This window comes from Haematobia irritans, chromosome 3, assembly GCF_050003625.1.
Source record: "Haematobia irritans isolate KBUSLIRL chromosome 3, ASM5000362v1, whole genome shotgun sequence".
NCBI lineage: Eukaryota > Metazoa > Arthropoda > Insecta > Diptera > Muscidae > Haematobia > Haematobia irritans.
In genome coordinates this window covers 11,918,437-11,942,354 of record NC_134399.1, presented here as the reverse complement: position 1 = coordinate 11,942,354, position 23,918 = coordinate 11,918,437, and the positions used below count along the sequence as shown (strand labels likewise).

The window sequence follows — 23,918 nt, the reverse complement described above, 5'->3', positions numbered from 1 at the left end:
ATAAAACAGAAAATTTTCTATGGAAATAAAATTTTGACAAAATTTTCCACAGAAATAAAATTTTGACAAAATTTTCTATAGAAATAAAATTTTGACAAAATTTTCTATAGAAATAAAATTTTAAAAAAACTTTCTATAGAAATAAAATTTTGACAAAAATTTTCTACAGAAATAAAATTTTGACAATATATCTATAGAAAAAAAAATTGACAAAATTTTCTACAGAAATAAAATTTTGAAAAAATTGTCTATAGAAATAAAATTTTGACAAAATGATTCTAAAGAAATAAAATTTTGGCAAATTTTTCTATAGAAATAAAATTTTGACAAAATTTTTTCTGGAAATACAATTTTGACAAAAGTTTTTTATAGAAATACAATTTTGACAAATTTTTCTATGGAAATAAAATTTTCTATAGAAATAAAATTTTGACAAAAATGTCTATAGAAAAGAAAATAATGACAAAATTTTCTACAGAAATAAAACAGAAAATTTTCTATGGAAATAAAATTTTGACAAAATTTTCCACAGAAATAAAATTTTGAAAAAATTGTCTATAGAAATAAAATTTTGACAACTTTTTCTGTAGAAATAAAATTTTAACAAAATTTTGTATAGAAATAAAATTTTGACAAAACGTTTCTAAGAAAATAAAATTTTGGCAATTTTTCCTATGGAAATATAATTTTTACAAAATTTTCTACAGATATAAAATTTTGAAAAAATGTTCTATGAAAATAAATATTTGACAAAATTTTCTCTGGAAATACAATTTTGACAAAATTTCTCTGGAAATACAATTTTGACAAAAATTTTTATAGAAATACAATTTTGAGAAAATTTTTCTATAGAAATAAAATTTTGACAAGAATTTTCTATAGAAATAAAATTTTGAAAAAATTGTCTATAGAAATAAAATTTTGACAACTTTTTCTGTAGAAATAAAATTTTAACAAAATTTTCTATAGAAATAAAATTTTGACAAAATGTTTCTAAAGAAATAAAATTTTGACAAAATTTTCTATAGAAATAAAATTCTGACAAAATTTTCTTTGGAATTAAATTTTGACAAAATTTTCTATAGAAATAAAATTTTGACAAAAATTTTCTATAGAAATAAAATTTTGACAAAATTTTCTATAGAAATAAAATTTTGACAAAAACTTTCTATAGAAATAAAATGTTGACAAAATGTTCTATAGAAATAAAATTTTGACAAAATTTTCTCTGGAAATACAATTTTGACAAAAAATTCTATAGAAATAAAATTTTGAGAAAATTTTCTATGGAAATAAAATTTTGACAAAATTTTCCAAAAAAATAAAATTTTGACAAAATTTTCTATAGAAATAAAAAAAAAAAAATATTATGGACAAATTTGGGCAACACATACGTAAATATTAAAGAAAATTTTGTTAAAATTTTATTTCTACAGAAAACGTTGTTAACATTTTATTTCTATAGACAATTTTTTCAAAATTTTATTTGTACAGAAATTGTTCTATATAAATTTTTGCCAAAATTTTAGTTCTATAGAAAGTTTTGTAATAATTTTATTTCTATAGAAATTTTTGTCAAAATTTTATTTCTGTAGAAAACTTTCTCAAAATTTTATTTCCATAGGAAATTTTGTCATAATTTTATTTCTATAGAAATTTTTGTCAAAATTCTATTTCTATGGAAAATTTTGTCAAAAAAGTTTTCTACAGAAATAAAATTTTGACAAAATTTTCTACAGAAATAAGATTTTGACAAAATTTTCTACAGAAATAAAAATTTGACAAAATTTTCTATAGAAATAAAATTTTGACCTAATTGTCTATAGAAATAAAATTTTGACAACTGCTTCTGTAGAAATAAAGTTTTGACAAATCATTCTATAGAAATAAAATTTTGAAAAACTTTTCTATAGAAATAAAATTTTGACAAAAATTTCTATAGAAATAAAATTTTGACAAAAATTTCTATAGAAATAAAATTTTGACAAAAATTTCTATAGAAATAAAATTTTGACAAAAACTTCTTTGGAATATAAATTTTGACAAAATTTTCTATAGAAATAAAATTTTGACAAAATTTTTTATAGAAATAAAATTTTGACAAAAATTTTCAGTAGAAGTAAAATGTTGACAAAATTTTCTATAGAAATAACATTTTGACAAAATTTCTCTATAGAAATAAAATTTTGACAAGAATTTTCTATAGAAATAAAATTTTGAAAAAATTGTCTATAGAAATAAAATTTTGACAACTTTTTCTGTAGAAATAAAATTTTAACAAAATTTTCTATAGAAATAAAATTTTGACAAAATGTTTCTAAAGAAATAAAATTTTGACAAAATTTTCTATAGAAATAAAATTCTGACAAAATTTTCTTTGGAATTAAATTTTGACAAAATTTTCTATAGAAATAAAATTTTGACAAAATTTTCTATAGAAATAAAATTTTGACAAAAATTTTCTATAGAAATAAAATGTTGACAAAATGTTCTATAGAAATAAAATTTTGACAAAATTTTCTCGGGAAATACAATTTTGACAAAAATTTCTGTAGAAATAAAATTTCGAGAAAATTTTCTATGGAAATAAAATTTTGACAAAATTTTCCAAAGAAATAAAATTTTGACAAAATTTTCTATAGAAATAAAAAAAAACATTATGGACAAATTTTGGAAAATCGGGCAACACATACGTAAATATTAAAGAAAATTTTGTTAAAATTTTATTTCTACAAAAAACGTTGTTAACATTTTATTTCTATAGACAATTTTTTCAAAATTTTATTTGTATAGAAAATTTTGACAAAATTTTATTTCTATAGAAATTTTTGCTAAAATTTTATTTCTATAGAAAGTTTTGTAATAATTTTATTTCTATAGAAATTTTTGTCAAAATTTTATTTCGGTAGAAAATTTTGTCAAAAGTTTATTTCGATTGAAAATTTTGTCAAAATTTTATTTCTGTAGAAAATTGTGTCAAAATTTTATTTTTGTAGAAAATTTTGTCAAAATCTTATTTCTGTAGAAAACTTTCTCAAAATTGTATTTCCATAGGAAATTTTGTCATAATTTTATTTCTATAGAAATTTTTGTCAAAATTTTATTTCTATGGAAAATTTTGTCAAAAAAGTTTTCTACAGAAATAAAATTTTAACAAAAATTTCTACAGAAATAAGATTTTGACAAAATTTTCTACAGAAATAAAATTTTGACAAAATTTTCTAAAGAAATAAAATGTTGACAAAATTTTCTATAGAAATAAAATTTTGACAAAATTTTCTATGGAAATAAAATTTTGAGAAAGTTTTCTATGGAAATAAAAATTTGAGAAAATTTTCTATGGAAATAAAATTTTGACAAAATTTTCTACAGAAATGAAATTTTGACAAAATTTTCTATAGAAATAAAATTTTGTCACAATTTTTCTATAGAAATAAAATTTTGACAAATTTTCTCTGGAAATACAATTTTGACAAAAATTTCTATAGAAATAAAATTTTGACAAAATTTTCTATAGAAATAAAATTTTGAGAAAATTTTCTATGGAAATAAAATTTAGACAAAATTTTCTACAAAAATAAAATTTTGACAAAATGTTTCTAACGAAATAAAATTTTGGCAATTTTTCTATGGAAATAAAATTTTGACAAAATTTTCTATAGAAATAAAATTTTGACAAAATTTTTCTATAAAAATAAAATTTGAAAAATTTTTCATAGAAATAAAATATTGGCAAAAAATTTCTATAAAAATAAAATTTTGACAAAATTTTTTATAGAAATAAAATTTTGACAAAAATTTTCAATAGAAATAAAATGTTGACAAAATTTTCTATAGAAATAAAATTTTGACAAAAAGTTTCTATAGAAATGAAATTTTGACAAAAATTTTCTATAGAAATACAATTTTGACAAAAATTTCTATAGAAATAAAATTTTGACAACATTTTCTGTAGAAATAAAATTTTGACAAAATTTTTCTATAGAAATAAAATGTTGACAAAATTTTCTAAACAAATAAAATTTTGACAAAATTTTCTATAGAAATAAAATTTTGACAAAAATTTTCGATAGAAATATAATTTTGACAAAATTTTCTATAGAAATAAAATGTTGACAAAATTTTCTATAGAAATAAAATGTTGACAAAATTTTCTAGAGAAATAAAATTTTGACAAAAATTTTCTATAGAAATAAAATTTTGACAAAAATTTTCTATAGAAATAAAATTTTGACAAAAATTTCTATAGAAATACAATTTTGACAAAAATTTCTGTAGAAATAAAATTTTAATAACATTTTCTACAGAAATAAAATTTGACAAAAATTTTCTATAGAAACAAAATTTTCTACATAAATAAAATTTTGACAAAATTTTCTATAGAAATAAAATTTTGGCAAAATTTTCTATAGAAATACAATTTTGAGAACTTTTTCTGTAGAAATAAAATTTTAACAAAATTTTTTATAAATTCTTTAAATTTCATTTCTTTCGTCATATTGCATAAATTATTATTCAAAGTGTAACGTCACTATTACAGCACAACATTAAATACAAATTTTAAATAATTGCACAAATGATACGAAAGTTAACCTAAGTCACAGTTGTTTCTTATGGCTACGATCACAGTTGGAAGTAAACTATTTTTTTTTTAATTTGGTAGTTTTTTGGTAAAATTTTCTTCAAATTTTGGTGGATTACTTTTGGCACGAGAGGCAATCGTGTTACTAATACTGTTGATGTAAATGAAATCTCTAACAAAAACTTGAAAGTTCTCTGTCTGACAACTGTCGCATGGATTCTCCCTTTTGCTGGCTCTAAACGTGTAAACGAACTGATTCTCAAAATTTTTGAACGGAGCTTATATCATTTTTGAGGCAAAAGACGGAAAATCGGCATTTGCTATTTTTTGTCGGCAAAATTAGCAGCCCTTGTTTAGCATTTTTGGCAGAGTAAACAGCTTTGGCTATGAATACAATCGCACCAATAGCACTAAGTGATGTTAAAATTGGTATTAAAGGGAGTAAACCTCCAATTTTTGGTACTTGAAGTAATAATATGTGTTTTTCTCCCTTTGAATGATTTACCAATAACGTTTCGCGCCACTTTTTTTTTAGCAGAATTAATATCTGTGGGTTTTAGAACCGTATTCGCTTTTTTAACTGCTTTTTGATTTTCAAAAAATTTTTTACCTTCATCGCATTCGTAACTACATATATTTCCTCTCCCCCAACTCTGTCTTTCTCTAACATACGTAGCCAGGCTCTCTCAGTTAATACTCTATCGGTTCTATGTCTATGATCATGTATTTTACAAACTGCATCGAATACATTTATACCTTTATCCCTCCCGCTCCAAGCTGTTTTGGTAGATTAGTTCTCGATCCACAATATTGATAGCCACGTAAATATACACCAAATGGGAGTGCGTTAATGATATTATTAACTGGTCAGCTTCCGTTGATTACCCTTTTGCGATTAATTTCTTCTTTTGCTTAAACGATCATTTTATACTGTATGTTTTTTTTCTACTTCACTCTAAAACATAATAAACAAAACATATATGGTGATAAAATATCGTTTCAAATTACACTCATCAAAATGCGCTTAATAAAGCAGGCTAAGAAGATTTAAGTACAAAACTATGATTTTCTACAGCACAGTACTTTGTTACCAAAATCAATTCGTGCTCTAATTGGTGGACCACCAAATTATGGAAAGATGAATACTTTGATTAGTCTGAGTGTTCCAATGGACTAAAATTTGAGAATATACAAAATTTGAGAATTCGAAAAAAAAATGTTTGGAAAACGTTTTTCTTTTGTTAGAGTTTTTATTTTTGATTTTTTTCGAAAATTTCAAACTTCTATCACCAAAAAAAAAAAAATTTTATTTCTACAGTTTGGCCGAATGTTCCCTTTACCACAGATTGCGTAGAAATTTCTACTAAAGTCTGAAATCCACAATCGAGTTACTTGTACACAAAAACAAAACTAATTTTTTAACTAAAAAAGGTAGCCGATATTAAACAATTTATGCATGGTAGTTAAAATACTAACTCAACGTACAAAATTGTATTCGAATCGAATGAAATTTGATCTTCCAAAAGGTTCTTGAGGTCAAATCTGCGGATCGGTTTATATGGGAGCTATATACATAATTGTGGTTGTTGGAGGCAATATACTAACTCAACAAACACAATTTTAATCGAATCGGATGAAAGGAGCTCCGGAGGTTAAATTTTGGGATCGGTATATGTGGGGGCTATATATAATTATAGACAGATATGGACCAATTTTGCATGAATGTTAGTGACCTAACACCACGTACCAAATTTTAATCGAATCGGATGGAATTTTCTCCTCCAAGAGGCTCCGGAGGTAAAATCTGCGAATCGGTATATATGGCGGATATACATAATTATAGACAGATATGGACAAAAGTTAATATACCCCCTTCCTATCGTGGAGGGTATAAAAAATAATTTTTGATCCAAAAACAGTCCATTTCGTTTATATCAAGCACTATTCTTTTCTGGCTTTAAGTCTTTAATAAGACACATTACTATGAAACGTCATAGTAAAAATTTAATTTAGGAGTATTTAAAGGCGAACGACTTTTCGGAATGATATATTTAAAAAATTTTCCAATTGATAATTGTTGATAAAAACGAGCTCGAGGTCTGTATGATTAATTTATATTTATTCAATATTTCGTCTTTTCGTTGAAAGACTTCATCGGAATAGACGAAATATTGAATAAATAAAAATTAATCATACAGACCTTGAATATAATAAAAACATCCATAATATATTTCAAAAATATATTTAAAAAATCTATGTTCGTAGCAGGGATTAAACCCACGACCATTTGTATGCAAGAGCAAAAAACCTAACCATTGCTCCACGGTGGCAAACTAAATGTATATTTCTGTCAAATAAAGTTTCTTTATATCGGCTCGTAGGTGCCGAAAACTATGCTTTATAAATATAACTGTTTGCGTTGCTTGTGCGTTGATGGCTATATGCCTAATATGGAATTTACATAAATTTTCGCATAAAAGCATTATGAATTTTTTTAAACTATTTTTATTGTAAAGAACATTTTTGGCCTTAATATTTTCCTAGTATTTCATTCATATGGTACAAAAATTTTCCACATCCCAATGGTCTTCTCTGCTTCAATACTTTCTTGGTTTCAAGCCCAAATTCACACCAGTAGACGAACGTATAATTAAATTCATAACTGAAACCACTTTCTCACCCATGGGTAATAGCTCATAGTGTCTTATCATTTTGCTAATGGTACTCTTCATCTCAAGAATGGCAAATTTTTGGCCAATACAATTTCGTGGACCTGCTGAAAAGGGTACATAGGCAAATGGATTAATTTTATCGGAAGTTTCCGTAAGAAAACGTTCTGGTTCGAAGGCATCAGGATTGGGAAAATATTCGGGATTTCTGCATGCAGCAAAAATGAGTAAATTAATATGGACATTGGCGGGGATGATTTTTTTATCTGAAAAACAAAAACAACAATAACGAAATAAATAATTTAAATAAATATTATATGAAAATAAAACAAAAAAATTTGCTATACTTTGACAAAAAAATTTTGTCAAAATTTTATTTCTATAGAAAATTTTATTTCTATAGAAAATTTTGTCAAAATTTTATTTCTATAGAAAATTTTGTCAAAATTTTATTTCTATAGAAAGTTTTCGCAAAATTTTATTTCCATAGAAAATTTTCGCAAAATTTTATTTCCATAGAAAATTTTCGCAAAATTTTAGTTCTATAGAAAATTTTATCGACATTTTATTTCCATAGAAAATTTTGTCAATATTTTATTTCTATAGACAATTTTGTCAATATTTTATTTCTATATAGCAATTTTTGTCAAAATGTTATTTCTATACAGCAAATTTTGTCACAATTTTATTGTTATAGAAAATTTTATCACAATTTTATTTTTATAGAAAGTTTTGTCACAATTTGATTTTTTTAATTAAGCCTATAGATACAAAATCCTTTCTATAGAAAATTTTGTCAAAATTTTATTTTTATAGAAAATTTTGTCAAAATTTTATTTTTATAGGAAATTTTATCAAAATGAAAATGAAAAGAAAAATTTCGCAAAATGTTATTTTTATAGAACATTTTATCAACATTTTATTTCCATAGGAAATTTTATCAAAATTTAATTTCCATAGAAAAATTTGTCAATATTTTACTTTTATAGAAAATTTTGTCAAAATGTTATTTCTATAGAAAATTTTGTCAAAATTTTATTTCTATATAGCAATTTTTGTAAAATATTATTTCTATACAGCAAACTTTGTCAAAATTTTATTGTTATAGAAAATTTTGTCAAAATTTTATTTTTATAGGAAATTGTATCAAAATTTTATTTTTATAGAAAGTTTTGTCAAAATTTTGTGTCTATAGAAAATTTTGTCAAAATTTTGTGTCTATAGAAAATTTTGTCAAAATTTTGTATCTATAGAAAATTTTGTCAAAATTTTTTATCTATAGAACATTTTGTCAAAATTTTATATCTCTAGAAAATTTTGTCAACATTTTATTTCTATAGAAAATTTTGTCAAAATTTTATTTCTATAGAAAATGTCGTCAAAATTTTATTTATATAGTATATTTTGTCAAGATGTTATTTCCATAGAAAATTTGTCAAAATTTTATTTCTATAGAAAATTTTGTCAAAATTTTATTTAAATGTTATTTCCATAGAAAATTTTGTCAAAATGTTATTTCCATAGAAAATGTGGTCAAAATTATATTTCTATAGAAAATTTTTGAATATTTTATATCTATAGAAAATTTTGTCAAAATTTTATTTCTATGGAAATTTTTGTCAAAATGTTATATTTATAGAAAATTTTGCCAAATTTTATTTGTATAGAAAATTTTGTCAAAATTTTATTTCTACAGAAAATTTTGTCAAAATTTTTTTTTCTACAGAAAATTTTGTCAAAATTGTATATCTATTAAAATTTTGTCAAAATTTTATTTTTATAGGAAATTTTATCGAAATTTTATTTCTGTAGAAAATTTTGTCAAAATTTTATATCTATAGAAAAATTTGTCAAAATTTTATTTCCATAGAAAATTTTGTCAAAATGTTATTTTCATAGAAAATTTTATCAAAATTTTATTTCTATAGAAAATTTTGCCAAAATTTTATATTTTGTCAAAATTTTATTTCTATAGAAAATTTTGTCAAAATTTTATTTAAATGTTATTTCCATTGAAAATTTTGTCAAAATGTTATTTCCATAGAAAATGTGGTCAAAATTTTATTTCTAAAGAAAATTTTTGAATATTTTATATCTATAGAAAATTTTTGAATATTTTATATCTATAGAAAATTTTGTCAAAATGTTATATCTATAGAAAATTTTGCCAAATTTTATTTGTATAGAAAATTTTGTCAAAATTTTATTTCTACAGAAAATTTTGTCAAAATTTTATTTCTACAGAAAATTTTGTCAAAATTTTATGTCTAGAGGAAAATATTTGTCAAAATTGTATATCTATTAAAAATTTTGTCAAAGTTTTATTTTTATAGGAAATTTTATCGAAATTTTATTTCTGTAGAAAATTTTGACAAAATTTTATATCTATAGAAAATTTTGTCAAAATGTTATTTCCATAGAAAATTTTGTCAAAATTTTATTTTTATAGGAAATTTTATCAAAATTTTATTTCTGTAGAAAATTTTGTCAAAATTTTATATCGTTATTGTTGTTTTTGATCTCAGGTTAAAGCCATGCATTGTCTAAACTACAAGTGTAGCTTAACTAAAAGAGGAAAAGTATGTTTGTCAAATTTATTTGGGCAAAGCCCTATAGACTGCAAGATGGTTGGATGTACAGCTGTTTCGGAGTTACCACATTCCTCATCAGCATCCTCTACTTGCACCACAACTATCAACCAATTATCAGAATAAATTCGGGTAATTCACTCAACCCAAAGTGAATTACACTTGAACCTTAGTTTAGTCAATGCATGGCTTTAAGCTGAGATCAAAAACAACAATAACGATTGAAGAGAAGCCAACAATAACAAACAAAATGTTATATCTATAGAAAATTTTGTCAAAATGTTATTTCCATAGAAACTTTTGTCAAAATCTTATTTTCATAGAAAATTTTATCAAAATTTTATTTCTATAGAAAATTGTGCCAAAATTTTATATCTATAGAAAATTTTGTCAAATTTTATTTCTATAGAAAATTTTGTCAAAATTTTATATCTATAGAAAATTTTGTTAAAATTTTATTTCTATAGAAAATTTTGTTAAAATGTTATTTCCATAGAAAATTTTTTTAAAATTTTATTTCTAAAGAAAATTTTTGAAAATTTTGTCAAAATTTTATTTCTATAGAAAATTTTGTCAAAATTTTATTTCTATAGAAAATTTTGTCAAAATTTTATTTCTACAGAAAATTTGTCAAAATTTTATATTTTTTCAAAATTTTATTCCTATAGAAAATTAAAATTTTAATTCGAAAGAAAATTTTGTCCCAGTTTTATTTCTATAGTCAATTTTGTCAAAATTTTTTTCTATAGAAAATTTTGTCAAAATTTTTTTCCATAGAAAATGTTGTCAAAATTTTATTTTTATAAGTAATTTTATCAAAATTTTATTTCTGTAGAAAATTTTGTCAAAATGTTATTTCCATAGAAAATTTTATCAAAATTTTATTTCTATAGAAAATTGTGCCAAAATTTTATATCTATAGAAAATTTTGTCAAATTTTATATCTATAGAAAATTTTGTCAAAATTTTATATCTATAGAACATTTTGTTAAAATCTTATTTCTATAGAAAATTTTGTCAAAATGTTATTTCCATAGAAAATTTTGTGAAAATTTTATTTCTAAAGAAATTTTTTTAAAATTTTATTCCCAAAGAAAATTTTTGAAAATTTTATGTCTATAGAAAATTTCTATAGAAAATTTTGTCAAAATTTTATTTCTATAGAAAATTTTGTCAAAATTTTATTTCTACAGAAAATTTGTCAAAATTTTATATTTTGTCAAAATTTTATTCCTATAGAAAATTAAAATTTTAATTCGAAAGAAAATTTTGTCCAAGTTTTATTTCTATAGTCAATTTTGTCAAAATTTTTTTTCTATAGAAAATTTTGTCAAAATTTTTTTCCATAGAAAATGTTGTCAAAATTTTATTTTTATAGGAAATTTTATCAAAATTTTATTTCTGTAGAAAATTTTGTCAAAATTTTATTTCTATAGAAAATTTTGTCAAAATGTTATTTCCATAGAAACTTTTGTCAAAATCTTATTTTCATAGAAAATTTTATCAAAATTTTATTTCTATAGAAAATTGTGCCAAAATTTTATATCTATAGAAAATTTTGTCAAATTTTATATCTATAGAAAATTTTGTCAAAATGTTATATCTATAGAAAATTTTGTTAAAATTTTATTTCTATAGAAAATTTTGTCAAAATGTTATTTCCATAGAAAATTTTGTGAAAATTTTATTTCTAAAGAAAATTTTTTAAAATTTTATTTCTAAAGAAAATTTTTGAAAATTTTGTCAAAATTTTATTTCTATAGAAAATTTTGTCAAAATTTTATTTCTATAGAAAATTTTGTCAAAATTTTAATTCTACAGAAAATTTTTTTCCATAGAAAATGTTGTCAAAATTTTATTTTTATAGGAAATTTTATCAAAATTTTATTTCTGTAGAAAATTTTGTCAAAATTTTATATCTATAGAAAATTTTGTCAAAATGTTATTTCCATAGAAAATTTTATTTCTATAGAAAATTGTGCCAAAATTTTATATCTATAGAAAATTTTGTCAAATTTTATATCTATAGAAAATTTTGTCAAAATTTTATATCTATAGAACATTTTGTTAAAATTTTATTTCTATAGAAAATTTTGTCAAAATGTTATTTCCATAGAAAATTTTGTGAAAATTTTATTTCTAAAGAAAATTTTTGAAAATTTTATATCTATAGAAAATTTTGTCAAAATTTTATTTCTATAGAAAATTATGTCAAAATTTTATTTCTACAGAAAATTTGTCAAAATTTTATATTTTGTCAAAATTTTATTCCTATAGAAAATTTTACCAAAATGTTATTTCTATCGAAATATTTATCAAAATTTTATTTCTATAGAAAATTTTGTCAAAATTTTATTTCTATAGATTTATGTTAATTTTTTTTTCATATATCTTGGTATATTATTACCTATTTCAACATCTTCCTCTGTGACACGACCAATTACTGGAACCGAAGGATATAAACGTAGACCCTCCTTAATCACTGCATCCAAATATTTCAAATCCTGTAATTCTCGCATTGTCACTGGTTTATTTTTATCTTCACCAATAACCTGGAGAATTTCCGCAAATACTTTTTGTTGTGCTTCTGGATGTCGGGACAGAAGATAGAGTGTATGAGATATAGCACTTGTTGTAGTATCATGACCCTCAAACATAAAAGTATCGACCTCTTCCCGTATATCCTTGTCCGTTAGTGGTTTACCGCCAACCGTAGATTGAAGTAGGACATCCAAAAAGGCCATGCGTTTCTTAATGCCCATGTCATTGGTTTCGTTGGCTGTAAGGGATAATTGAAATTGATATAAAATATATTTTGAACTTGATATGGTAAAAAATACTAACTTAAGAATACATAATTAAGGACATATTCCTCTGATACATACAGGAAAAAATATCATCAAAATTTTTTCAATTAATATTTTAATTGAATTTAAAAAAATAAAAATGAAAAATAGAACAGTTTTACCGGCCAAATGAAAAAAATAGAACAGTTTTATCGACATATTTTTCGGAAGGAGATCCTCCATGTTGTAATCGTGGGCATACCCGTACTATGCTAACAGCCATCTCATTGAGATATTTTCCGCTGTCGATGGGCGTTTCCTGGTCGAGAAACAGGGAGTTCAAGAAAATCAATATGGCACTTTCTTTCGACATTTGGTCCAGAATGGGAATCTTTCCCACCATACCATTATTATGTTAATATTTAACTGCTCAACCATCTCATGGAGAGATTTTTACCCTGGCAATGGTTAAGGGAACATAGTCCAAAGAATAGAGTAGGCCACAATTTGTCGACATCTGGTCCCGAAGGAGAACTTATCCCATCTCCATGTTGTAATCCAACCAATATTATGAGAATATGAAACAACTTAGCCATCTCGTTGAGAGATTTTCCGCTGTTTATAGGCATTTTCGGGCTGAGAAAACACGGAGTCTTCTAATTCACAGAAAAAAAATATATTTTTTCTTCAATCACGAAATTAATTGATCCAACTAATTTTTATTTGAAATTTCTTCAATCACAGAAATGATAGAATCAATCACCAACATTAATTAAAAAATTAATTGATCCAATTAAAAATTAAATAAATTTTATTAATTTCTGTGATTGATTTTGAATTCAATTAAAAAATTTGTTGAACCAATTATATTTTTAATTGAAATTGTTTTAGAATTCAATTAAAATTTTTATTGAAAATTTTTGGTGATATTTTTTCTTGTGTGTTCTATAAACAACTTACTCATTGCTTTATAGGTTCCATTTTTAATTGATTCTTCTAGGGCTTGACGTCTCTCCACTATAACTTTATCGGTAAAATCATGCATTAATTTAATATTTGCCAATAATTTCCGATGGGTTTTAAAAGCAAATATTTGGAATAACAAATCAATCGTTTGAAATGGTTTAACAAATCGTGTAGCAATGATATCGGCAACACTATTATTATAGAAACAAAATATAATATTAACAAAAAAATTATGTCAAAATAAAACTTTCTTACTTTGTTAAAGCCTTAACATAGGGAAAATCAGGATTTTCCTGGGCATTGACCTTCACACCCATAGCAGTTTCCGTAATTATATCTAAGGCAGTTAAACAGATCACAGGGAATATATTCAACGCAGTTTTGCCATCGGCTTTCGCTTGCAAACGTTTAACCAACACCGAACTCTGCTGATCGAATATTTCCACAAATTCTTCTAAAATCTTAAAGTGAAAGGTGGGTGTTATAATTTTACGTCTGGAATGCCATTTGGAACCGGTACTAAGGAGAAGACCATCCCCCAGCCAGCCGGATAAAAATGTATACAAACGATTTTTCTTAATAACTTGCTGACTACTGAAAATGCTTTCGAAGAATTTGGGATCTTGTACAAAAAGAACACCGTGATTAAAAGCCCACAGCCGGTAGAGACTACCATATTCATTTGAGAGGCGGTTGATTAGATTGAAGACATCTAAAAAAAATTGAGAAAAACATATATTACGTGGCTTTCATTTAATTTCTCATTTATTTCTATATAATTTTTTTGCAAAATTTTATTTCTATAAAAAAATTCTGTCAAAATTTTATTTTTATAGAAAATTTTGTTTCAAATCTTAGAGAAATAAAATTTTAACAAAATTTTCTATAGAAATAAAATTTTGACAAAATTTTCTTTCAATATACAATTTTGATAAACAATTTTGAAAAAATTTCCTATAGAAATAAAATTTTGACAAAAATTTTTATCAAAATAAAATTTTGATAAAATTTTCTATCAAAATAAAATTTTGATAAACATTGTTATAGAGAAAAAATTTTGAAAAACTTTCGCATAGAAATAAAATTTTGACAAAATTTTCTATAGAAATACACCTTTGACAAAATTTTGTATAGAACTAAAATTTTGATAAAATTTTCTATAGAAATAAAATTCTGACAAAATTTCCTATAGAAATACAATTTAGACAAAATTTTCTATAGAAAAAAAAAATTGACCAAATTTTCTATAGAAAAAAAAATTTGACCAAATTTTTTATGGAAATAAAATTTTGACAAAATTTCCTATTGAAATAAATATTACACAAAATTTTCTATAGAAATAAAATTTTGACAGAATTTTATATAGAAATAAAATGTTGACAAAATTTTCTTTAGAAATAAAGTTTTTCAAAAATATTCTATAGAAAAAATTTTTTTTTTAAATTTCTATAGAAATAAAATGTTGACAAATTTTAACTGCTATAATTTTTTTTTTATTTTTTTTTTCTATAGAAAATTTTGTCAAAATGTTATTTCTATAGAAAAGTTTATCAACAATTTATTTCAAAAGAAATCTTTGTCAAAATGTTGTTTGTATAGAAAATTTTGTCAAAATTTTATTTCTATATAAAATTCTGTCAAATTTTATTTCTATATAAAATTCTGTCAAAATTTTATTTTTATTTTTATATATAAATTTTATTTCTATAGATTTTTTCAAAATTTTATCTGTATAGAAAATTTCCTCACAATTTTATTTCTACAGAAAATTTTGTCAAAATTTTATTTCCATAAAAAATTTGGTCAAAATTTTATGTCTATAGAAAAGTTTGTCAAAATTTTATTTCAAGAGAAATCTTTGTCAAAATTTTATTTCCATAGAAAATTTTGTCAAAATTTTATTTCTATAGTAAATTTTGTGTAATATTTTTTTTTTTATTTTTATTTATTTTTATTTAATAATTTGTAAAACTAGTACAACAAGATGATACATCTTATAAATTACAGTACTAGATTCATGTTTTATCAGAAATAATGTGTAAATGTGTTGGTGTAGGAGGAAACAAATAAATATTAATATAAATATGAATATGAAAATTAATTAATATAACATTTTTCTTTTTAATAATTGAATATTTTTATAAGTTAGCAATATTTTATATTGTGAACAAGATTGTTAAACAGTTAAGAAAATATTTTAAATAATTCATTTTTAAAGCGGATAGCATTGCTTGTAGTTTGCAGTTTGAAGGGTAAGGAGTTCCAAAGACGAATAGTGTATATGAAGAATTGCCTTTCGGATACTAGTGATCGTATCATAGGATGTATTATTTTCAGTCCTCTGTTCGAACGGGCAAACTGGATACAGCTATAGAGGTTTGGTGGGCTTTTAGTATAAACTATTTTATGAAGTTGAACCAGACATTTTACTTTCAACAAGTTTTCGAATTTAATATTGAATATTTTATATGCATACTCTGATATTCGGTCATAGCGTCGCTTGTTGAAAATATATCGAGCAATGTTGTTGTAGGCAATTTTTAATTTTTGGGAGTCTGAATAGTTTGAGCTTGCAAAGATTTCACATCCGTACAAAAGTTTTGGAATTAGAAATGTTTTTGCTAACAACATTCGAATAGGTTGCGGCGTACTTGTCCGAACAGCCCATAGATTTCGTAGCATTCCGCGAACATTTCCGACTGCGCTAAGAATATGATCTGACCATGTAAGTTTTGAATTAAATATTATTCCCAAATTCTTATGCGATTGAACAAAATCAATTGAAACATTTTCAATGCATAGTTTAGTAGAGATACTTTCAATTTCCACTGTTTTATTTTTTGCAATAGCCAAATATTTTGTTTTTGAGGGATTTAAATGGAGACCATTATTACGAGCCCAATTTTGTATGAGATTTAGGTCTGAGTTTATATCATTTATGCATGATTCAATAGTGTGTATATGGGCACTTGTGTAAACTTGTACGTCATCAGTATACATATGTAAGTTACATGTTTGTGGTATTTACGTCAAATCATTGATATAAATAGTGAAAAGAATTGGACCAAGGATTGATCCCTGAGGAACTCCTCGGGATATTTTATTAGGTATAGATCGTTTGTTGTTTAAAAACACTATCTGTGAGCGAGATTTAAGATATGATGATATTAGCTTGCAAGCGTTTTCAGAAAAAAAGAATAATTTCTCAAGTTTGGATAGCAGCATTTTATGGTCAACCGTGTCGAACGCTTTGCTATGGTCGAGAAGTACTAGAAATGATACCATTTTTTCATCAAGTCGTTGGCGTATAGTTTCTATAACTTCGGTGAGCGCTGAAATACAGTTCCTTTGCTTCCGGAATCCAGATTGTTTTTCAGATAGAAGTTTGAAATTGTCCAGGTATTTTATTATCTGCTCATTCATTATGCGCTCTAAAACCTTTGAAAGAAAAGGTAATATTGCAATTGGTCTGAACTCATTTTTAGCTTTAGGAAGTGGTATTATTTTCGCGACTTTCCATTCAGTTGGGAAGGTAGACTTAGTTAGGCAAGTATTAAGTAAATATGTAAAAAAAGGAAGCAGCTGGGGTAATACTATTTTCAGAAATTTAGGACTTAATTCATCGACGCCAGTTGCATTCGACTTTATTGAATAAAAACTTTTTAATACTTCATTCTTATCAACGCAGCGAAAGGAGAAAGTATTCTCAGGCTGAACAAAATCAATTTCGGAGTACATATTTCTTAAAGGTTCTGCTGTATTTATCGTTGAAAATGTTTCATTTAGTTTATTTACATCGATTTCATTACTCACATTCGTCTTTTTATTTCCAATACCAATGTTGCGTATCTCTTTCCATTTCGATTTGCTGTCTAAGGCGGTTTTGAATTTTTGACTGTAATAGTTTGATTTAGCATTTTCAATTGTTTTGACCACAACCCTCCTCGCAGATTTGTACATCTCATATAGGTATGGTGTTTTGAAACGTTTCCATCTCTTATATGCAAGATCTCTGGTAACAATTTGATGTTTAATTTCGTTATTGAACCAGGGGGGTTGTTTATTTTGTATACGAATTGTTTTTACAGGTACACAAGTATCATAAATTGCATTCAAGTTCTCTTGGATAAACGTCAGTTGTTTATTTACGTCCACAAAGTCATATATCCTTGTCCAGTGTACAGATTCGATGTATTGGTTCAGCAAACGATTTTTTTCAATAGGAAATTTTGAATTTTGATTTTAAAGAAAATTTTTGTCAAAAAAAATTCTGTCGAAATTTCCCATCGAAATAAAATTTTGAGGAGATTTTCTATAGAGATAAAATTTTGACAAAATTTTCCATAGAAATAAAATTGTGAGGAAATTTTCTATAGAGATAAAATTTTGACAAAATTTCCTATAGAAATAAAATATAGACAATATTTTCTATAGAAATAAAATTTTGACCAAATTTTTTATGGAAATTAATTTTTGACAAAATTTTCTGTAGAAATAAAATTTTGACAGAATTTTTCCATAGTAATAAAATTTTGAGGAAATTTTCTATACAGACAAAATTTTGACAAAATTTCCTATAGAAATAAAATTTACACAAAATTTTCTATAGAAATAAAATTTTGACAGAATTTTATATAGAAATAAAATTTTGACAAAATTTTCTATAGAAATAAAATTTTGACAAAGATTTCTATTGAAATAAATTGTTGACAAACTTTTCTATAGAAATAACATTTTGACAAATTTTTCTATAGAAAAAAAAATTATAGCAGTAAAATTTTGTCAAAATTTTATTTCTATAGAAATTTTTTAAAAAATTTTATTTCTACAGAATAATTTTGAAAAATTTTATTTCTAAAGAAAAGTTTGTCAAAATTTCCTATAGAAATAAAATATAGACAATATTTTCTATAGAAATAAAATTTTGACCAAATTTTTTATGGAAATAAAATTTTGACAAAATTTTCTGTAGAAATAAAATTTTGACAAAATTTTCCATAGTAATAAAAATTTGAGGAAAATTTCTACACAGATAAAATTCTGACAAAATTTCCTATAGAAATTAAATTTACACAAAATTTTCTATAGAAATAAAATTTTGACAGAATTTTATATAGAAATAAAATTTTGACAAAATTTTCTATAGAAATAAAATTTTGACAAAGATTTCTATTGAAATAACATTTTGACAAACTTTTCTATAAAAATAACATTTTGACAAAATTTTCTATACAAAAAAACAATTTAAAAAAAATTATAGAAATAAAATTTTGATAAAATTTTCTATAGAAATAACATAAGTCCACGGTCTGACAAAAAGAAATAGAATTTTGAAGAAATTTCCTATAGAGATAAAATTTTGACAAAATTTCTTATAGAAATAAAATTAACACAAAATTTTCTATAGAAATAAAATTTTAACAGAATTTTCTATAGAAACAAAATTTTCTATAGAAAAAAAATTTGACAATGATTTCTATTGAAATAAAATTTTGACAACATTTTCCATAAAAAAATTTGAACAAAAAAATTATAAAAGTAAGATTTTGACAAAACTTATCGATTGCAAATTTTGTCAAAATTTTATTTCTATAGAAAATTTTTCAAAATTTTTATTTCTATAGAATATTTTTGAAAAGTTTTATGTCAAAATTTTATTTCCATAGAAAATATTGTCAAAATTTTATTCCTTTAGAAAATTTTGCCAACATTTTATTTCTATCGAAAAGTTTGTCAAACTATTATTTCTATAGGGAGCCACCGTGGTGCAATGGTTAGCATGCCCGCCTTGCATACACAAGGTCGTGGGTTCGATTCCTGCTTCGACCGAACACCAAAAAGTTTTTCAGCGGTGGATTATCCCACCTCAGTAATGCTGGTGACATTTCTTAGGGTTTCAAATTTTCTCTAAGTGGTTTCACTGCAATGTGGAACGCCGTTCGGACTCGGCTATAAAAAGGAGGTCCCTTTTCATTGAGCTTAACATGGAATCGGGCAGCACTCAGTGATAAGAGAGAAGTTCACCAATGTGGTATCACAATGGACTGAATAGTCTAAGTGAGCCTGATACATCGGGCTGCCATCTAACCTAACCTAACCTAACGATTATTTCTATAGAAAATTTCACATATATCTTCTTTTATAATTGTTTTCTTGGGCTAAAATATCGACATCTTGCAGATAAGGCTAATGCCCTGTTGTTGTGCAATGAGCTGAAAATGCCGTCTTCTGTTCTAATGGTCTCTCCGTTGACTTTTGGTCTGATTTTATGTTTATTTCTATAGAAAATTTTGTCAAAATTTTTTCTCTATAGAATTTTTTTGCAATATTTTATATGGTTTTGTTGATTTCAGCTTAAAACCATACATTGACTAAACTACAAGTGTAGCTTAACCAACAGAGTAAAATAATGTTTGTCAAAGTTATTTGGGCAAAGCCCTATAGACTGCAAGATGGTTGGATGGACGCACGTTTCGGAATTACCACATTCCTCATCAGCATCCTCTACTTGCAGCAAAACTATCAACCAATTATCAGAATAAATTCAGGCAGTTCATTAAACCCAACAATGAATTACTCTTGAACCTTCCGAAAAAAAGGTTTATGATAGCCGGTCTTTGCCGAAATAAATATGTACAAACAAAAATTTTATTTCTATAGAAAATGTTTGCAAAATTTTATTTCTAAAGAAAATTTTTGCAAAATTTTATTTCTATAGAGAATTATGTCAAAATTTTATTTCTATAGAAAACTTTGTAATTTTTTGTTTTTAACTTAATTTCTATATAGATTTTTTTCAAAATTTTATTTTTATACAAAGTTTTGTCAAAATTTTATTTCTATAGAAAATTTTGTCAAAAATTTATTTCTATAGAAAATTTTGTCAAAATTTTATTTCTATAGAAAATTTTGTCACAATTTTACTTCTATAGAAAATTTTGTCAAAATTTTATTTCTATAGAAAATTTTGTCAAAATTTTATTTCTATAGAAAATTTTATCACAATTTTATTTCTATAGAAAATTTTGCCAAAATTTTATTTGTATAGAAAATTTTTTAAAAGTTTTAGTTCTAAAGAACATTTTATCAAAAATTTATTTCTCTAAAAAAATTTTTCAAAATTTTGTTTCTATAGAAAACTTTGCCAAAATTTTATTTTTATAAAAAATTTTTTAAAAGTTTTATTTCTAAAGAAAATTTTATCAAAAATTTATTTCTCCAAAAAATTTTGTCAAAATTTTATTTCTATAGAAAATTTTGTTGCAATTTTATTTCTATAGAAAATTTTGTTACAATTTTATTTCTATAGAAAAGTTTGAAAAACTTTTATTTCTATAGAAAATTTTGCCAAAATTTTATTTCTATAGAAATTTTTTTAAAAGTTTTATTTCTAAAGAAAATTTTGTCAAAATTGTATTTCTATAAAAAATTTTGTCAAAATTTTAATTCTATAGCAAATTTTGTCAAAATTTAGTTTTATAGAATATTCTATTTCTATATCCAAATATAAACTTTTTATTTTGAAGAATTCTACTTACTTCTGGTATCATTTTTGAACGCCACCCAAGCACTTCCAATTAATGGAAAATTTGTGGGTCCATTTATACCAGCTTCCTTGAAAAGTCTTTCGCGTCGTCTGCGATTCATAAAATCCCAAATCAACAAAGCTGTTAATAGTCCTATGAATAATTCTAAAAGCATTTTGTACCGAACTATCCCTATCTACGTCAATTCTCTTCTAATTCAAAACCGTTTATGCTTCAGACGAACGGCCAAACTATTTGGTTGAAATGTGGTGAAAATATTCTCCATGGGGGAGACTTTTTAACTTTCGTTATTCTTATCGAATCTTTTATTTGCCAATAGGGTTCGTGTTGTTATTATTATTTAGCTTTTATCAACATTTATTTTCGATTAATCTTTCGGTATCACAAATATTAGAGCATGGTTAAACATATTGACCATTATAAAAATACGAAACAAGTTGTTTTTAAAACTGATCCTGATTTTGCTATAATTGAACTATTTTTACATTTAGAATTAGAATTTAACCACTATGCTCTTAGGACCTTGAACGTACACGCATAGAAGGGTTATGATCACCAGTTATATTTTTGGAGAAAATACAACATTTTTTTGGGAACATGTTTGGGATGATCATATTCCTTCTCTGCGTGTAACGTCTATCACCTTTTTTCGTTCTCTGTCAATCCTTATCAGTTGTCTAAGTTGGCTTCCCTTTGCGATATAACCCCTATTGTCAGTTCATTTGCCTTTGGCCCATTTCCATAGTGCCCTAAATCTTTGTCAACTAAATTGTCAATATCACAAAATATGAATCACTTGTGTGTTCCATTACTTGTATCACTACTTCCTGGAGTTAATTCAAAGGGGAAAAAATTATTTGTAGTAAAAAAAAACCTGTTTCAATGGTTAAAGGAACTTTCCACGGAAAATTCTGGTTTATTTTTGAAATGTTTCAACCTACTTATCCAATTTTATTGTAAAAAAAATATGAATTATGCTTAGTTTTCAAATGTAGTTTGACAAGGCATTTAATACACAACAATTCAGAATTACTAGGTAGATAAGTTGATTGTTAAAGTTCAGCCAAGGTAGTACACATTACGATTAGATTTCTCCTATGTAGTATAAATCATTCAATTTGCTAAAAATGCTATTTAGGAATGACGATGCAAAAAACGGAATGATATGGAAGATCCCGCATAGGCCTAGTATTAAGATCTTTAATTTTCATCCAAAAACCTATTATTATAAAAATTTTATTTCTATTGAAAATTTTGTCAAAATCTTATTTCTATAAGAATTTTTTTTCAAACTTTTATTACTATAGAATTTTTTTTTTTTGGAAAATTTTATTTTTATAGAAAATTTTTTTTTCAAACTTTTATTTCTATAGAATTTTTTTTTTTTTTGGAAAATTTTATTTTTATAGAAAATTTTTTTTTCAAACTTTTATTGCTATAGAAAATTTTGTCAACATTTTATTTCTAAAAAAAAAGAATTGTGTAAACTTTATTTCTATAAACAATTTTTTCAAAATTTTATTGCTATAGAAAATTTTTTCAAACTTTTATTTCTATAGAAAATTTTGTCAACATTTTATTTCTATAAAAAAATTGTCAAAATTTTATTTCTATAGAATATTCTGTCCAAATTTTATATCTATAGAAAATTTTGTCAAAATTTTATTTCTATAAAAAATTTTGTCAAAATTTTATATCTATAGAAAAATTTGTCCAAATTTTATTTCTATAGAAAATTTTGTCATAATTTTATTTCTATAGAAAATTGTGTCAAAATTTTATTTTTTAGAAAATGTTGTCATAATTTTATTTCTATAGAAAATGTTGTCCAAATTTTATTTCTATAGAAAATTTTGTCAAAATTTTATTTCTATAGAAAAATTTGTCAAAATTTTATTTTTATAGAAAAATTTGTCAAAATTTTATTTCTATAAAAAAATTTGTCAAAATGGTATTTCTATAGAAAATGTTGTCCAAATTTTATTTCCGTAGAAAATTTTGTCAAAATTTTATATCTATAGAAAATTGTGTCAAAATTTTATATCTATAGTAAATTTTGTCAAAATTTTATTTCTATAGACAATTTTTTCAAAATTTTATTTCTTTAGAAAATTTTGTCATAATTTTATTTCTACAGAAAATTTCGTCAACATTTTATTTCTACAGAAAATTTTGTCAAAATTTTATTTCTTTAGAAAATGTTGTCATAATTTTATTTCTATAGAAAATTTCGTCAAAATTATATTTCTAAAGAAAATTTTGTCAAAATTTTATTTCTTTAGAAAATGTTGTCATAATTTTATTTCTATAGCAAATTTTGTCAAAACTTTATTTCTATAAAAAAGAATTGTCCAAATTTTATTTCTATAGAAAATCTTGTCAAAATTTTATTTCTTTAGAAAATGTTGTCATAATTTTATTTCTATAGAAAATTTCGTCAAAATTATATTTCTAAAGAAAATTTTTTCAACATTTTATTTCTTTAGAAAATTTTGTCATAATTTTATTATACCCTGCGCCACACTGTGGAACAGGGTATTATAAGTTAGTGCATATGTTTGTAACACCCAGAAGGAGACGAGATAGACACATGGTGTCTTTGGCAATAATGCTCAGGGTGGGTCCTTGAGTCGATATAACCATGTCCGTCTGTCCGTCCGTCCGTCTGTCTGTGAACACATTTTTGTGATCAAAGTCTAGGTCGCAATTTAAGTCCAATCGCCTTCAAATTTGGCAGATGTTCCTAATTTGGGTCAGAATAGAACCCTATTGATTTTGGA

General features: G+C 23.6%; 1 protein-coding gene across 1 annotated transcript; it reads right to left on the bottom strand.

Annotated features, from left to right (window-relative positions):
• Positions 1 to 7,064: 7,064 nt before the first annotated feature.
• Positions 7,065 to 21,349, bottom strand: LOC142230707 (putative cytochrome P450 4d14). The gene is made up of 5 exons (XM_075301342.1): positions 21,130 to 21,349; positions 13,847 to 14,303; positions 13,586 to 13,782; positions 12,247 to 12,618; positions 7,065 to 7,517 (listed from the first exon to the last, which is right to left on the bottom strand). The coding sequence occupies exons 1-5, from the start codon at positions 21,290 to 21,292 to the stop codon at positions 7,180 to 7,182; spliced, it is 1,527 nt and encodes a 508-aa protein (XP_075157457.1). The 5' UTR covers positions 21,293 to 21,349; the 3' UTR covers positions 7,065 to 7,179.
• Between the last annotated feature and the right edge of the window lie 2,569 nt (positions 21,350 to 23,918).

Coding starts and splice junctions, on each gene's coding strand:
- LOC142230707 (XM_075301342.1), bottom strand. CDS start 21,292: ATGCTTTTAGAATTATTCATAGGACTATTAACAGCTTTGTTGATTTGG. Junction 14,304..21,129: donor GTTCAAAAATGATACCAGAA/GTAAGTAGAATT, acceptor AATTTTTTTTAG/ATGTCTTCAATCTAATCAAC. Junction 13,783..13,846: donor TATGTTAAGGCTTTAACAAA/GTAAGAAAGTTT, acceptor CTATAATAATAG/TGTTGCCGATATCATTGCTA.